The sequence below is a fragment of the Pempheris klunzingeri genome, chromosome 14 (assembly GCF_042242105.1).
Source record: "Pempheris klunzingeri isolate RE-2024b chromosome 14, fPemKlu1.hap1, whole genome shotgun sequence".
NCBI lineage: Eukaryota > Metazoa > Chordata > Actinopteri > Acropomatiformes > Pempheridae > Pempheris > Pempheris klunzingeri.
Genome location: NC_092025.1, coordinates 14,128,317 through 14,145,902, shown reverse-complemented (window position 1 = coordinate 14,145,902; position 17,586 = coordinate 14,128,317). Strand labels below are relative to the sequence as shown.

Below are 17,586 nucleotides of genomic sequence, written 5' to 3'. Positions count from 1 at the left end.
CTATCATTTCCTGAAGGATGGAGCTTCACAGTTTTAGCTTTGGTTAAACTTGTCTAGTGTCTAAGCCAGACATTACTCTGATGTCTGTATTTAGTGTCAAGATGGAATAGTTGGATATAGAAGACAAACTTCTGTGCTGCTAAGCCCCCTGCAAGGAATTACTTTTATTTGTCAATCATGGAAGCTGTACTTTACACCTTGTAGGGTACTCAGCTACCCCTCCTCAGCTGTCCACCCTCTCCCTGTGTTACATTCCTCCTCCATCCCACTGTCTCTGCCCATTTTTCCCACTTATACCCACTGTATCCTTGCCCTGTGTCTGCATCATGGAAGTGCCCACTAAATGGAGCAGGGCTAGTGTCATCAGCTTCATCAAGGGCCTCGGTAAGCCTGCAGGGGTGTTCGGTCATGTGCACGCATGTTTGCATCATTTCAGTGCTCAGGTTTCACACAAACAGGTCGCTGGCTATGCGGCCTGGAGGCCTGTCCTGTCCAGGAATCAGAATTTGCATCTCGTCTCTATAGTGAGGTCAGGTCACGTGGTCATGAAAGGTCAGTTAGATCTGACAGAATTGTTAACTCACACACGCTAGCCATTTCTTGGAAACACTCTGATGAATGATTTTTTTACCTTGTAAAAGCATTTTATGCACCTTCTTCAGGGAGTAAGTCCTGCAAATTTGCTCCAGTCACACAAGCCTCCTTTGTTGGCTACTGTACTGACATTGGTAAGACTCTACATTAAGTGTGTGATTAGGTTTTTTGTTAACTGTATTGGTTGACCTGTGATTCATAGTCCATAGTGCAACATACATATTTCCCACAAAGTCCTGCTGAAGCTCTTTAGCCATGGAAATGCTCTGTTTCTTAGAGTGACCAGTTCTATTTTAAGGACATGTGAATATTCCTAGACATAGTATGACAGGAAATGCCTTGTCCCTCCATATATATATCTGTCTGTCTGTCTGTCTGTCTGTCTCTCACTCAGAGCCCCTCTACACTCCACTCACTCCCTCCCTGTGTATCTTTCTCTGTGTGTTTATCATTACGTCTGGCAAGAATGAATAGTGCCCAGTCTCCCTAATGATGTAATCATGAGGGGGAAGTGAAAACATGGACTGTGTGTGTGTGAGTGTGCCTGAAAAGCGTACCCTGTCAATCTTGGACAATCATTCATCATAAATGAGTAATGGCTGTGGAGCTTTAACTTTAACTTTAGAGAAAGAAATAATAAAATGTTATTCTGAATGTTATTCTGACATGGACAAATTTTGTAAGTATGAGGTTTAGTTTTCAACTTTTTCAACGTTTTCAAGTTTCAAACTATGAGGCGGGGACATGGGTGGGTGGTATGGAGATATGAAGCAAAGACACTGTGTGAGATGAAAGGGACAAATGCATGCAGGTGGGGGAAGTTAGTTATTTAAGTTTGGCCCATTGATTTATCTGCTTGTCAACACAGTCAGCAGTCACAAAGCTTGTGGAGGCAGTTACAGTGCTATGTAATTCTGTGTACTTTTAATAGTGACAGTTAGCCAGAATGGAAACAAATACAGGCAAATACATGGCACTCGAGTTGTAACCCGTTGGCTGACTTGGCAACATTATACTTCCTTTGTACATCCCAAAACCTCTGAATTATGGTGAACTTAGAGCATGATTATGTCAGACTTTAGTAGGTGCTGCTTTAGACTAACCGACCTGTCCTGAACCTCCCCAGCCTCCCCAGTGGGACTGAAGCCGCCGCTGCCCCCAGTCAGTGGAACCTTGGGAGAGAGAAAGGGTCCTGTCGTCATGGCGCCTGTCAATGTGGACCCTGAGAGCAAGCCGGGCGAGTTCGTCCTAAAAAGCCTGTTTGCCAACTTCACCTTGCTCTCCGAACGCAAGATTCGCATCATCATGGCTGAACCACTGGTGAGTGACTTCACATCGATATCTCATCCTGCTTCTCATCCCATCTCTCTCAGGTTACTGCATCATTTCGGAATACTTTGTGGACATTTTATCTGATTGTTGATTGATTATTCAGAGTGGCCTCTCTTGTCAGTATATGTTTAGTAATCTTTTTTATGCAGAGGAAGTGAGGTCTGCAATATTCCTCACTTCTAGTATATCCTCAGTTAATATCTCTAGTGGATTGATTAAGAGTTATTTAGCTTTCCAAATAAATCGACATGTCTGAGTGCAGTGCATGATGTATAGTGGTGTGACGGCCTTTTATCTCAGTGTTTTTGTGTGTTCACGGCACTTAAGGCTAAACACCTGATATATTTAATGCAAGGAATATAACAATGTTAGTACCTGAGCTCTGAGTCTGAGACTAAGTAGTGAAATCAATTCTGGGCTTCAAACGTTGAAGCTTACATTTTTGTTTTAGGCACTTAGCTGATGATCACATTTTGGTTTAGCTGAAAGTGCAACGCCAATCTATGAGTAAGCATCTTCAGTACTGACAGTCAATATGGATTGAAGACTCAAGAGCAATTTAAAAAATCAGTGACACAGTTAGTCTGTCTGAGTTTTGATTTACAACAGTTTTGAATCATTAGAACTTGGAGTTTTCTGTCTCAGAGTTTCATGATAAAAAGTCTTCCTGTTCTTGTCTCCTCTGACATGAACATTTTCTCTTTTTCTGTTCTTATTTCACAGGAGAAACCACTGAACAAATCTCTGCAAAGAGGAGAGGACCCACAGTTCGACCAGGTGTGTGAACCTGATATGGACGCATCATCCGCAATATGTGCTGTCCCTTTTTCCCCTGCCATCCAAATCTAGCTGAACCTTTTGTCTTGTTTTGGCAATGGGATTAACCTCTCACTCTGTCCTCTCTCTCTCGCTCACCTCGACCTTCAGTTGATCAGCACTATGAGTTCTCTAGCAGAGTACTGCCTGCCGTCTATCCTTAAGACTCTGTTTGACTGGTACAAGAGGCAGAACGGCCTGGAGGATGAGTCCCACGAATATCGACCCAGGGCCAACACCAAGTCAAAAAAGTGAGAGGACACAAACGGCACACACCTCAATTATAAAAGTCTTTTCTCCACTTTAGTTGGAATAGATTTGGAGGACTAGGTTATGAATACACATATGGATTTTAGAGGGCTTTACCTTTAGAAACAATAAACAATAAGCAATACTGTTGTAAAGCAGACAAACTATGAACAATATAATCCTACAAACTAGAGCCCTTGTGGGACTGTTTTTTAATCCCACTCCCAGTGGATGTCTGACCATTACCATTACAATGAGTGCGTTCTCACCTCCCTCAAGCAAAGTGTCAACTACCCTCTCTCGCAAGATTTGCGTTGGGTCTCATGGGCCCCTCAGGATCCCAATTCCAATGCATATAATCAAAACCCTGTAATTCATATTTGTTGGTAATAACCTATTCTCCTCCTCTGCATTTCAACATAAACATTTCTGCTCCCTCCCGCAGCAAAGTTCAAATGGCCTGATCCCATAAGAATGCAGTCCAGTGCAGCCCTCTGCTACAAACTGTAGAAAAACAAAACTTTATAATATGAAAATAAAACTAAAATACACAAATTTACTGCACTAAAGTGTTATCCTCTTTGCAGAAACTTGTCTCCAGCTCTCAAAAAAACAGCTTACTGAGTACTTACAGTTACATCGTGGACCAGATGGTGCCTGAAATTGATGAATTAATTAACAGAAATTTAATAAAACCAGATTCATATGTTACACATTTCCGTGTGGAGTACAGAGGCAAGAACAGGAGCACGTACTCGGGGCCTCATACAGGATTTTTTCGGGATCAACACTGTTACAGTGTAATTTCACAAATAATGTTAGTGTTCCTCTATTTCTGTCTGTCTGTCTGTCTGTCTCAGTGATGAGCAACAGAAGGACTACTTATTGGAGCGGAGAGATCTGGCCATAGACTTCATCTTTTCTCTTGTGCTTATAGAAGTTTTGAAACAGGTGAGTCTCAGTTTCTGTTCCCTGTTGTGCATGTCTTCTCAAACTCATTAGCACGACTGGGTTTCATATTTAAAAGAGAAAGGTCTGTCCTCAAACAGTATTTCAGTCACTGGAAACAAAGACACACTGAAAGTTTGTAAAGCACTGTTTGCCTTTATTTAAACCTTTAACACAAATGATAAATGACATGATACTGTAAAGTAATTATATAGTAATAAAGTAATTACAGGAAATAATTAGAATATGTAACACGCTGTGCTTTAGATTAACAACTTGACATCAGTTATCTATACGCAGTGTTTCCCACCCCACTCACATGAAAAAGACTGAGTTCAGAATAAAATGACAACTTCTTCTCTCAATCCAGATCCCCCTCCATCCTCTTCTGGACGGACTCATCCAAGAAGTTATAAATCTGACCTTCAAGCACTTCAAATACAAGGAAGGGTAAGAATGTTAGCATGGAGAAACACAAATGATGAAGCACTGTTTCACTGCATTACTTTCTTCACTTTCTGATTTTAAAAAATGGGTCTACTGTTCTCACAGTTCTGCACAGCTCTGCGCTATAACATGAATTTTTGTGTTTACTTCTCAGGTACCTGGGACCCAACACAGGCAACATGCACATAGTGGCTGACCTCTATGCTGAAGTAGTGGGAGTTGTAGCTCAGTCCAGGTACTGACCTCCACCAATTGTGCAAATTATTATTTGTACTGTTGTGTATGCATACAGCACGCATTAATGTTTCTATATCTGCATGACGTTATTTGTATCAGTTGACATTATGTTTTTCACATGGTTTGTCATATGGCCATTTATGTGAAGTCTTCGTAAAATATATTCTCTGCGTCTCATTTATTATATGAAAGCTATTGAAGTAATTCACATAATTCAAAATACTACAGTTACCCTTATCTTTGTGCCACTTTACACAAGGCTAAATAACTACAATTCAGTTTATGTAAATGTTGATTTATTAATTTACTTTGACAGTTTAGAATAAAATTTGTCATGTTTTGTCTCACTGCGAAAGGTAGAATTAGTAAAATCCAGGCCATGTTGCAGCTGTGGGCTGATTTGTCGTGGTGGAAAAATGAATGTGTAGTTTCAATTGCTACCTGTCCTCCTCTTGACCCCATTTTCAGTAGATACAGCAACTATAAATGCTATCCCTCTGTCTTAAGTGCAAGTGTGTGTTGGTAAAAATGTGCATGTACCTGTGTGTGCATGTGTATATGTTTGTGCGTGATGGCAACTGAGGATAATGACACTCCAGATGATGGTCTTCTGTCTGTTTAATGTCGTGTGTGATGAGAGATGAGCACTGTTCCCATTTTCCAGGAGGTTATTACTGTGATGGAGGAGGTGTGTGTTCACAGGGCAGCTCAGTTATTGCAGTCACATACATACACATGCACGCACACACACACAATTTAATACGCTCATAGATTTGATAATGGATCAAAGTCAATACTATGAGATCTAGTGTAGCAAATGAAGGCTGCCCTCTGTGTTGATGATGGGTTTTCCCCTTGATTAAGGTTCTTTGGATTTCTAACACCTCTCCCAGGGTTATTTATTTGTAGTATAATATTTACGTGCAGGGCAATGAAAAGGTTCAGTACACACACAGGCATGAACAGCACATCCTTTGTTCTTGGCACTTATCTGTGTGTTTGTCCAGCTTGGTTTATGGATCACAGTGTTTATGTGTCTTATTTAAACACTCAGCACTAAACAGAAGGCTGATGACTGTTCCACTTAGTTAACTGCAGTGGCAACCCCTGTGAAGCATGCGAAAGAAAAAAAACAAAAAAACGCAGACGCCCGAAGAACAAGCGCGCACACACGTACACATTCCCTCCTCATCACCCCTCCAGATGCCATTCTAAATATAGGCCTGCAGAGCGCTGCTGGTAAAATCTATCTGGATGGTGGGTACATACACACACAAGCACACAAGCACACATACCCATGTGCATATGCAAAAAAAAAAAAAAAACAGGTGTATAAAGGGGAGCAAGTTAGAAGAAAAGAACAGTTACGTACACATGGCACAAAATTAGCAAATAAAGAAAAATCTAGCTGCTTTTTTTCAGTAACCACACTGCCACTCAGCTAAGACTTGGATACGAAAACATTTACCATAACACAAGAGAATAGAGCGACTGTTCACATCTGGTCACCATTTCCTCGGCAGGTTCCCAGCAGTGAGGAAGAAGTTCATCTCCGAGCTGAAGGAGCTGAGACAGAAGGAGCAGAGCCCCTACGTCATCCAGTCCACCATCAGCCTCATCATGGGACTCAAGTTCTTCCGCATTAAAATGTACCCAGTGGAAGACTTTGAAGCCTCCTTCCAGTTCATGCAGGTAGACTGAGCTGAAATCATTTACCTGTTATTTACATGTCAACAATGTGAAGAGGCTCTGGTTTAGGAATCTCAGGGAGTGTTCACTGGACAGACGTATTCTTTCTCTGCATACATACATGTCTGGAAGCAGTTTAGTGCTATCTAAGAGCTATCCTATAGGCTATTGAGAAGTTCCACAGAGGTAATTAGGGATTAAGTGCCTTGTTTATCTGCCCTTTGATGGTAATTGCAGTGTTGAGAATGTTTCTCATTTCCTTCCCCCATAACGAGACGGGGATGTCAATTAGTGACCTCGCATTCTCAGAGTTATCATGTACATACATATGCTGTTTGTCTCACTGTGACTTTCTCTCTCTTTATGTCTTTAGGAGTGTGCGCAGTATTTCTTGGAAGTGAAGGATAAAGACATTAAGCACTCATTAGCCGGACTCTTTGTGGAGATACTTGTACCTGTAGCTGCTGTAAGTGCATTTCATTTGAAGGCTCACAGCTATACACCGTGCACTTTTGCTTTTTTGGATTCATTTTAAGCCACAGTCTGATTGAAGTTAATGTTTGTCCTGTAAATAAAAAGCCTGTCTGTCTTTCTGCCTTACAGTATATCTAAAAAACTATATAAATAATGTAGAGAAAGTTCATGAACATGTAGTGTCCTGTCTGTCTCCCTCCATCAAGCAAAGTAAAACAAGGCCATTGGAGTCTAAACAACTTTCTGAAGGGAAATGTTTAGGAGCTTAACTTCTGCATTATTCGTCCTCCCCCCCCAGACTGTGAAGAATGAGGTGAACGTGCCGTGTCTACGAAATTTCGTAGAGAGTTTGTACGATACCACATTGGACCTGTCCTCAAGGAAGAAACACTCTCTGGTAAGTCTCTCCCCATATTCTGTTCTGTCACTGCTCATCACTTTTAATTTCCTCTCCATTGACAGCAATTGGTGAAAGCACTTACTGTAACCCTCCAACATGTGGGCTTTTATCCCTCTATGGAAGGAGACAGGAGTGCAGTACACAGGCCAGTTTTTGAAGCGAAGCCAGATGGGTAATTGCCCATAGCAGGAAAACAGACAGGGGAATCAGCAAATTAGATGCAGTAGATCTCCCTTATTAAAATAGTGGTCTCACACGAGCAAGCACGCGATAAAACTACTCTGTTTAATTGTCAGGGCCTGTATGAAAATTCCCTTTTCCATTGCCTAAAAGTATTATCCATGAATGTTAAGGAAATGATTATGATTACTGAAGGAACAGGCAACAATCTGTGATACAGGGTTACCAAAATGTAGCTACATTTTTTTTCCCGGTAATAAAATAGTAATCAGTAATCCCTCCTATAAAGTCATTTTTGTGTGTTTGTGTATGTGTTTTTAAGTGAACACCTGAAATTTCAGTAAGATTTTAACTGGTTTCCAATGTAAACTGAAACTTTCAAGTATTCTCCAAACTCTCATTTAATTATTTCTCTTTTGCTTTAACTTCCTCATTTCTCATTTTTCAATTCTCAGAATGAGAAATTTCTATAAACACACTTTAACAAGTTCGGAATATCGGAAACAAATTTCTGTGTAAATATATAAAATATCTGTGATCAAGAGCAGCTTTGCTCGCTAAGGCAATGATTCCCTTTAGATTTCTAATAAAAGTTGTCCCGCCTTTGGGTTGTATTCCAATGCCATTTGATAGACAAATAATATAACAAAGCTTGGCATCAGGCTGCTGTGTTGTAGTATTGCTGATTGCTGTTGATGTGCTATTTGCTCACGGGTCCTCGTGCTGTGACAGACTTGTGTCCTCGGGGCTGCAGACATGTCACTCAGCCGGTATGCATGCTTCCTGGGATAGATTCTCCAAATTCCCCAAGCAGCGCATGCATTCAATACTTGACACACCTCTCTGCACACATATTGAATGTGTTTTCACTTTTTTCCCCAAACAAACAGGGCACAAGCATGCACACACACAGACAATAACCTGCTGTGTCAGAGCAGAATGGACAAACATGACAGGAATGACAGTAATGTGGTGCATTTCCATAATTGTTATTCTTCTACATTCTGAGTGCCTGTGAGAGAGGAGGCACTGACATGAAAGATAGACTGATAACAAATACCCACCTTGATAAAAAGTGACAGGCAAATGCTGCACTCGTCAGACTTTGCATTTCCAAAAACCATTCATGACAGGGGTGTGCCTGGTCTCACACCAATCATTAGCAGGACAGTCAAGTTTAAGAATGATCTGCATGCAGACTTACATGCTTTTACCAGATGATTAAACAGACTAGACACCAAGTACATATTCCTGTGTGTGAACCGTGAGTGGAAAAACCTCCTCTGTAAACTTGTAATGGTGCTGTTCACACCGTTGTTGCTTGCCATGAAATGGAGGAAAACAATCTGTTAGCAATTCCAGATCCAAAAATGATGTTCCCATAAAACCTACAGGTAGATAAAGCACAGAAAATGGAGTGTTTTGTTTAGTTAAATTGCCTTAATTCCCAAGAGGAAGACATCGATGAATGAGAAAAAAACGATGATGTAATGATGTATTTATCAGGCCAGAGAGTGTGGAACATGATTGTGAATATTTGTAAGCTTAATCTGGCATAATGCATTTGCCTGTTGTTATTATATGGTAAAGGCAGAGTTCAAAAACTATTTCACTATTTTCTATTTTTTTTTTACTGTCTTCATTAAAAAATGGTATATCTAAAAACTGTTTCAAAGTAATACGCTGCATAGTTAATGTAAAAAAAACTGGTGAGGTAGACATGAATCTGAATCCTTTGTATTATATTGATTCTATCTATTGAATGATTGAATGATGGACTTTGAATTTGGATACCCTGATACTTTACTACTAGTTGTCTGAAGCGCATGATGCAATTGTGTCCCATCTGTCTTCTCTCTGCTCACCAGGCTCTGTATCCTCTGGTCACCTGTCTGCTGTGTGTCAGTCAGAAGCAGTTCTTCCTCAGCCGCTGGCACATTTTCCTCAACAACTGCCTCTCAAACCTCAAGGTCGGCCTCCCTGTTTACACCATGCAAACACAAGAATTGCCATAGAGATTATTTGTATAGATCGCAATCAGTGTCATACTCGTACACAAACAGTGTAGTCTGCACAGCACATTTCTGCCCATGGTGAATGATTTTGAAAAAGAGTACACGCACACAACACTGAACTTCACACAACAAACAGCTGCAGTGCTATAAAGTCAACCATTAGTATGTATTGCCTAGAGGGAAACACTGCCGGTTAACAACATAGTGATTGAATGGAGCTCATAAAGACTTCTGCACAAGCATAATTCATCATCACAATGCAAATGTTAAGGAAGCAGCATATGCGGTGTAAGCAGTAAATTATCACGTGTCTGTAAGGTACAGCATGTGAGGAATGCCTGTCAGGGTACTATCGGATTTCTCTTTCTTTTTGGCCCGAGACGAAATCCTGTGAAACGTTTTTGCTTGTTGGAGGCACAGTCTGTGAAACAGGAAATACTGCACCTGGTGAAATACAACAAATTTTTGTCTGCACGTGTGTGAATGCAGAATAAAGACCCCAAGATGGCACGTGTGGCTCTAGAATCCCTGTACCGCCTGCTGTGGGTCTACATGATCCGAATAAAGTGCGAGAGCAACACTGGAACACAGAGGTAACAGTCACGTGCAGTTACATTTGTCATCGCAACAATGCAAGCTGTCATTTTAAACTCGTAAAGCATCATGCCATTGTTAACTCATTATATCGTGACACCTTGTTGCAATTAACATGAACAAAGGAGACTGCAAATAAGACTTTTCTCAGAAGCTCTTGAGGTTTTAAATCTGTTTATGCTTCAGTTATGAATGCTGTTTTCTGTTGTGGTGTTGGTTATTTAGTTTGGTAATTATGCGTGTTAAAATTAAAATTGATGGGACACATTTGTTATCATTACAAAGCAAAACATGTAATGATTTTTACTCCTGTCCTCACTCTTGTCTCTCCTTTGTCCTCCAGTCGTCTGACGTCCATCACCTCCACTCTGTTCCCCAAAGGGAGTCGTAGCGTTGTGCCCAGAGACATGCCCCTTAATATTTTTGTCAAGATTATCCAGTTTATTGCACAGGTGTGTATGACACTCATTTACAAAGTCCAATAAAGTGTTAAGTGTAGGTTGATACTCGTATAATCCAAAATTCTTAGCTAAAAGCTCCTACTCATACAGTTGCTCTGCTAATACAGGATTAGCCAGAGTATAGGCCATCAGATGTTTTTTACATTTCACCAGAATCCATTATGAAAATGAATTACATTTCATCGAATGGCTTATGAGATGCTGAGGTTTTAAACTGTATGACATTAGTGTAAATACCTCAGATGTAGATAAATAAGACTTATTGTGTCCACATATCGTCCAGTACTGTTTTTCTTTCACGTTATTTTTCTATGTAATCAGTTATGTTATAGAAACGTCCCATCTGTGCATTACCGGTGGCATACAGATGGTGCCTGAAACCACATTAACACTGAAATCCTATAACACCACTATGTTTGCCCTCTGTTCAGGAGAGACTGGATTTCGCCATGAAGGAGATCATATTTGACCTGCTGAGTGTTGGGAAACCGGCCAAAGCCTTCAGTCTCAACCCAGAGGTAAGGAGAGCAGACGCAGACAGTCAGTAATGTGCACACACAATCACACACAGATCAACAGTGTGTGCCCTCACCCTGTTACAAGGTTGAACATTCCAATATTTATTTGCTGTCTTCGGTCAGTAGACACTATGTTCTCTGCTGGAGCTTTGAAATGAAGTGCACCACTAGAATGAATGAGAGCCTTTTAAGAGGTGCATCTGGGGTTGATCATATACACTGTCGTCACACGATTCTGGTCACATGAACAGAGCATTAAAATCACTGCAGTTTCAGGGAAGTCAGGTCAGTCCACCAACCTTACATAAAAATGTGTTTACAGGTCCAGGGGAGTACCACTGCGGTGTTATAAAAAGCTATGTCAAGCCTGTGGCTCCAGGCAGAGCTGGGGAACTTTGTGAAATCAAATTGTGTGAAATTTAAAAACCCTTATAGTATTCATTCCAAATACATATGATGTACAGTGATAAAGATTCAGTTGTGAATTTTGGTTGTCTGCCTGGTGGTGTGCATTTTCTCAATCCCCGCTTGCCACTGCAAATCTTGAGACTCTCTACCTTCTAGTAAGGGCCCTGTGCTTTATCTGTGTTCCAGCGTATGAACATAGGTCTGCGGGCGTTCCTGGTGATAGCAGATGCACTGCAGCAGAAGGACGGAGAGCCTCCTATGCCCAACACAGGAGCCACTCTGCCCTCTGGAAACTCTCTGAAGAAGAAGAAAACGTATCTCAGCAAGACACTGACTGAAGAGGAAGCCAAACTAATAGGTCTGTGTTTGCCTGTGGGTATGCAAGCCACTGTTACTTGAATGGAGTCTCTAACTCCATGTATCACCTCTCTGTGTTCTCCACAGGCATGTCCTTGTACTACTCCCAGGTGCGAAAGGCTCTGGACAACATCCTGAGACACTTGGATAAGGAGGTGGGTCGTTGTATGATGCTCACCAGTGTCCAGATGCTCAACAAAGAACCAGAGGACATGATCACGTATGTAACTACAAAGTACTAAACAGTTTTTGCAGCCTTTTAGTGCTGAGGTTTATTCTGCTTGATATTATAATTGGAGCTCAATTTGTAAATGACACACACAAATAGGATTATTTGCGACATTTGATGCCCCTTTTACTCACTTGTAGATTATTTGGAATTATGCTGTTTAGTGACCAAGCTTTTTGCTCAAGGCAAGGCATTGTTAACTTTTGCAAACATTCCCTATTTGTGTATTTTTAGTTAAGAAAGATACTAATGCTTTTAGAAAGTGTTAGCATGCTTAACACCTCTTCTCCATCTTTGACAGTGGTGAAAGGAAGCCTAAAATTGATCTGTTCCGGACATGTGTGGCTGCCATTCCTCGTATCCTTCCTGATGCCATGTCCAAACCGGAGCTCATTGATCTGCTGTCACGGTGAGTTTGAGACAGACAAGCTGATGTGTGACTGGCCTACCTGTTATTACATGCTGATTATATATATATAAAACACGTTTATTTCAGGTCCATCCTGATGAGTTCTACCCAATAATTTTACATCATTTTGAAATAATTTGTGTTGGTGGTTCTGTCAGTGAGGTCGTGCAGTTTGATCAATTAATTCAGCAGCTTTATTTGTATGTTGTTATCTATCCCGCAGACTTACGGTGCACATGGACGATGAGCTTCGTCTTATTTCACAGAACTCCCTGCAGAGCCTTTTGCTCGATTTCTCCGACTGGAGGGAAGACGTCCTGTTTGGTTACACACATTTCCTTTTGCGTGAGGTATAACTGAAAATGACAGAAGCCTGCTGCTATCACTGATTGCATGTCCTTTACGTATGTGTTTAGGCTTGGTTTATTGTGCACGTAATTGATATATACTGGATACCAGATGAACATAGTTATACAGATTGAGAAGATGGACTTGTTTTAATCTGTTGTTATCAGAATCTTAAATACGTATTTAATGTGATGCATATTTAATCACATTTTGAAATGTCATGAAAACATACATTCAGAATTACATTCAATTTTAGTTATATTTCCAAAATAGAGCAACTTACCTTTGTAAAAGACCCATTAAGAGGCACAGGAGAAAAACAAAAAGAGTGATTCAAAAGGCATTATCCTTTCAACATACGTTAACATACTGACATTTGCCTTCTGTAAATGTCCCTCTCCAAACTCTTCCAGGTCCAAGACACCCATCAGGGTCTGCAGGATGCATCTGTTAAGCTCCTTCTCCAGCTGCTCACACAGTGGAGGTTAGCTCTGCAGCTCCAGGGGAAGACACGAGGTGGAATTGAGGTTTGTACAAAAAAACTTTTCTCCCTCTCACATAAACTGACATTTGTTTAAAACGATATCTTTCAAAAAAACATAACACAAAATCATAACTACAGGTTTATTTACTGGTCAAACAAGGTGTCCTACAGTAATATTTGTCATTCTTTGCTACATTTTCCTCCTTCTTTGTGTTCCCTCTCCATCAGTCCAGCCCCAGATTGCCAGAGCGAAGTCCTCATTGCTCAGTGCTCCATGCGGTTGAAGGCCTGGCTCTGCTGCTCCTCTGCTCGTGTCAGATCAGCACGAGGAAGCTGGCAGTCGGTGTGTTGAGAGAAATTCGCTGCCTCTTCACAGCCCTGGGACATGCTGAGGTACAATACACAAGAAGTCACTTCTTCACCAAATATACATAGTGGAGAACAGATTGCCAGCTTCTCTCACTTATATACATGTATGTTAATGACAAAATTGATTAATAAGCATTGCACAGACAAATGTTACAAACATGTATCAGCTGGCTAGCTAATTTCTACTGAAGAGGGAGAAAGGACATAAAAACATAAAAAAGTTGGAAGGAGAGCCGTCTTACCATAGCTGTGATTATATATGCAGCATATGCAGCCTGTGAATTCTCTCACATTGTATGACGCTGCTATAAAAATAGCTGATTCTATAAATGTCTTCCCCTCCAGGACGATGACAAACCCATGATAGAGGTCATGGACCAGCTGAGCCCAGCAGTAATGGACAGCTTCGTTCATGTGGCTGTCTCTGACTCGGTAAGTGTATTTGTAACAGTACGCCAGATAAAACATTTATGTCACCATCTTCCAAATGTACATCTTTTGCTGCTGTGCATCATTGTTAAACTCCTCCCTTCCCCTCCCCCAGTCCACCTTACCTCTCAACCACCACGTTGACCTCCAGTGGCTGGTGGAGTGGACGGCTCGACTGGTGAGCAGTTCCTATGACGTCAAGAGCCCCAGCCATGTCTGGATCTTCGCGCAGTGTTTGAAGGACCCGTGGGTGCTCTGTTTGCACATCTTCTTGCGGCAGGAGCACTTGCCCAAACACTGCCCCATCGCCCTGGGATACGCCTGGCCCTACGCCTTCACAAGGCTACAGCTGCTACTGCCACTGGTTGACCCCAAGTACAAAAACATTAATTATATTGTACTTTTTCGATGTTTAACTTTAATAACCAAAATATCAACTAAAACCAAGTAGCACCCTACAAAATGTTTGTATCCATACATTAATCATACAAATAATCCTTGTTTATGAAAGGTTAAAATAAAATGTCTGACTACCCTCCTATTCGCCTTTTTGCCCTTCTGCAGCAGTCCAGTGAATGCTAAGAAGACCAGCACGGCAGGCTCCAGTGACAACTACATCTCGCTGTGGCGTAACTACCTGATCCTGTGTCTAGGTGTGGCTAAGCCGAGCATCATGTCCCCCGGTCACCTCAGAGCTTCCACACCAGAGATCACTGCCACCACACCCGACGGCAGTGTCACCTACGACAACAAGGTGTGTGTTTATGCTGAAAAAAACCATACCGGAGTTCTTGAGAAATCTAGAAAGTCTGGAAATATTTGGGATTATTCTCTAAGGCAAAATATTGAGCACGTTGTTGCTCTGGCCCGATGCACAGATGAATGCAATTTTAATTGTGAAGGATAGCCTTCAGATAGAGAGCGTTTTTTAGTCATAATGGCACCATTTTCATTAATCCCATTCAAGAAGAAAAATTTAAATCTTATATTTTTTACATGAAAAAAAACATGGACCTATTAATATTGATAGTGAAAACAAAGTGTATATTTTTGTACATTTAGATTCATTTTAGGTTGATTATGTTGCCTGATCCATGTTTGTTTATTTATGTTTTTTTCTCTCAGGTGATAGGCACTCCCTCAGTAGCCTGGCTTTTAAAGCAGCTTGTCCCGCTGATGAGAGCTGAGAGTTTGGAGATCACGGAGTCTCTGGTGCTGGGGTTTGGATGCACAAACGCTTTGGTGTTCAGGTACTGGATCAGTAACACGTTGAAATGCACACCGACAATACACACGCAGCTCACTTCACTTGTTCTAAATGCAAAATAATACTGAGACGGCAAATAATTTGTTCATTACAGAAGCAAATTTCTGATTTAATGCTCAGATGACTGTACATGAATCACAAATCTTTTGTTTGCTATTGTTGTGTGACCCAGGCTTGTTGTTCTTTTGCTTTGGTGCATAAACACTCAGCATCTGAAAGAAAGGAACGACACTGGCTAGATGTAGGTTAAAACAGAAAATGGCTGATGTGCTAAATTTGGTCCTTATCTCTTACATAAGAAAGACATGATTCATCAGTCTTTTTACACTCCCTTCCTCTAATAGTTATTCACATTTGGCTTTACATTCACTTCATAACTGAGATGATCTGCATGCCTCCAAGACATTCAGAGAAGAAAGACAACCTGCGTCACTTATGTTGAAGAGAAATCTTAGAGGGACAGAGACGTATCACATCTTTTCAGAGGACAGAGGTTGCATTGTTAAAGGGAGGTATTTAATTTTAAAGAGATAATCTATTTTTAACCTGAAATGTTTTCCAAAAGGGAGCTCTTTGTTAATACAGAGATTAAGGTCTCCCCAGACAAATTTGTCTAACATTATTGTATTTGAGGATTAGTGGTTTTAGGGCATGTGACATTAGAATATAACAAGATGGATATCTGTTACAAACCATCGTGTTCTCTTAAATCAGAGCGTCCTCCATCCACAAGGAAGGAAGATTTAATCAGCCTCATTTAGCGATGGAGCATTCGATTTATTTTTGCCCTCTCTGATCCTGTGTGTTTATAGGGAGCTAGTCGAAGAACTCCATCCACTAATGAAAGAGGCGCTGGAACGGAGGCCTGAGGTAACACACACACACACACACAAACACACACAGACGAAGATTGACAGAGAAACGCACTGACAAGCACTGATACAGGGTTGGATTAACCTAATTGATCTCAGACAGATGCAAATAAACAAAGAGCTAAAAGGATGTTTTTCATTGGTCAATTTATTATTTGCATTGCTAAAGTTAAGTCATTTTTTATTCCAGTATAAACAAAACAATATACAAATATTAACACACTTTTTTATTTCAACTGCAGAATTGACATTGTTTTGTTTTTGAGGACTTGAACCCTAACCCTAACCCTAACAACAATTTAGTAGTAAACTGGAAACCTGTTTGTGCTTTCAGAACAAGAAGCGCAGAGAGAGGAGGGATCTTCTCAGGCTGCAGCTGCTGAGGATCTTTGAACTGTTGGCTAATGCAGGCGTCATCAGTGACAGGTAGCACACATTTAATCTACTAAGGGTCCTCGAGTTGTTTTTGTTTTGGTCTTTCCTTATGCACCTGTGTCCAAGCAACTTGGGTGTAATTTTGTTTTTTACTCTGTCAGTATACATATGCATCTTAATATTGCTTCCTTCTGTACTGTACTAGACCCTTCTAGTGCACATTTAACTTAGATTTCCTTCTCCTCATCTGCAGCACCAATGGAGCACTGGAGCGTGACTCCCTGGCACTGGGTGCCTTGTTCCTTGAGTATGTGGATCTAACCCGGATGCTCCTGGAGGCTGAGAACGAGAAGGAGTTGGACGTCCTTAAAGACATCAGAGCCCATTTCAGCGGGATGGTGGCTAATCTCATCCAGTGTGTCCCTGGTAAATCATTTTAGTGCTTATGATATTATGTATCGTAATACATTGGCCTTTCTGTTGTAGGAGATGTAGCAGCCTTTGGCTTTAACAGTGTCCTGCAAATGTTGATTTACAGTAAGTTCATCTCTTATTTTGACTCTCTTTGTCTCTCACCCTCACGCTCACATTGGCGCAGTCCACCACAGGCGCTTTCTCTTCCCTCAACAGTCTCTGAGACACCATCTCTTCATCCTCTTCAGCCAATGGGCTGGACCCTTCAGTGTCATGTTCACCCCCCTCGACCGTTACAGTGACCGCAACCATCAGATCACTCGCTACCAGTACTGTGCTCTCAAGGTAATCAATACCCAGGGGGAGTTATTCTCTCATTTTTTCCCCCTTTTATTGTTTTCTATAGAACCCATAGGATTAACTCATCTCTAATTTTGTCACTTAGGCCATGTCAGCAGTTCTGTGTTGCGGTCCAGTGTTTGACAATGTGGGTCTGTCAACTGACGGCTATCTCTACAAATGGCTTGACAACATCTTGGCCTGCCATGACCTACGGGTAGATCATCTCTTGGATCAGCTGTTGCCTTTAACTTTCTATATGTTTTTTTTTTCCTGAAAATACTCTGTTCACTAGTTTCAGCACTTTACCTTATTTCAAAAAGTTACTGTAC

At 41.1% G+C, this 17,586-nt stretch overlaps 1 protein-coding gene across 1 annotated transcript in view; it reads left to right on the top strand.

Moving 5' to 3' along the window:
* Window positions 1-303: 303 nt before the first annotated feature.
* The window catches only part of fryb (furry homolog b (Drosophila)), a 36,972-nt gene continuing 19,689 nt past the window's right edge, over window positions 304-17,586 (top strand). The window contains exons 1-29 of the mRNA XM_070843181.1: window positions 304-384; window positions 1,721-1,914; window positions 2,650-2,703; window positions 2,854-2,993; window positions 3,852-3,942; window positions 4,310-4,389; window positions 4,541-4,621; window positions 6,147-6,315; window positions 6,686-6,778; window positions 7,085-7,183; window positions 9,235-9,336; window positions 9,871-9,974; window positions 10,319-10,427; window positions 10,868-10,954; window positions 11,549-11,720; window positions 11,807-11,939; window positions 12,250-12,357; window positions 12,581-12,707; window positions 13,119-13,232; window positions 13,418-13,582; window positions 13,904-13,990; window positions 14,103-14,362; window positions 14,552-14,741; window positions 15,113-15,237; window positions 16,067-16,124; window positions 16,461-16,552; window positions 16,755-16,927; window positions 17,100-17,260; window positions 17,361-17,471. Coding sequence (XP_070699282.1) covers window positions 327-384; window positions 1,721-1,914; window positions 2,650-2,703; window positions 2,854-2,993; window positions 3,852-3,942; window positions 4,310-4,389; window positions 4,541-4,621; window positions 6,147-6,315; window positions 6,686-6,778; window positions 7,085-7,183; window positions 9,235-9,336; window positions 9,871-9,974; window positions 10,319-10,427; window positions 10,868-10,954; window positions 11,549-11,720; window positions 11,807-11,939; window positions 12,250-12,357; window positions 12,581-12,707; window positions 13,119-13,232; window positions 13,418-13,582; window positions 13,904-13,990; window positions 14,103-14,362; window positions 14,552-14,741; window positions 15,113-15,237; window positions 16,067-16,124; window positions 16,461-16,552; window positions 16,755-16,927; window positions 17,100-17,260; window positions 17,361-17,471 — 3,537 coding nt within the window. The 5' untranslated portion in view covers window positions 304-326. The remainder of the gene's footprint in view (window positions 385-1,720; window positions 1,915-2,649; window positions 2,704-2,853; window positions 2,994-3,851; window positions 3,943-4,309; window positions 4,390-4,540; window positions 4,622-6,146; window positions 6,316-6,685; window positions 6,779-7,084; window positions 7,184-9,234; window positions 9,337-9,870; window positions 9,975-10,318; window positions 10,428-10,867; window positions 10,955-11,548; window positions 11,721-11,806; window positions 11,940-12,249; window positions 12,358-12,580; window positions 12,708-13,118; window positions 13,233-13,417; window positions 13,583-13,903; window positions 13,991-14,102; window positions 14,363-14,551; window positions 14,742-15,112; window positions 15,238-16,066; window positions 16,125-16,460; window positions 16,553-16,754; window positions 16,928-17,099; window positions 17,261-17,360; window positions 17,472-17,586) is intronic.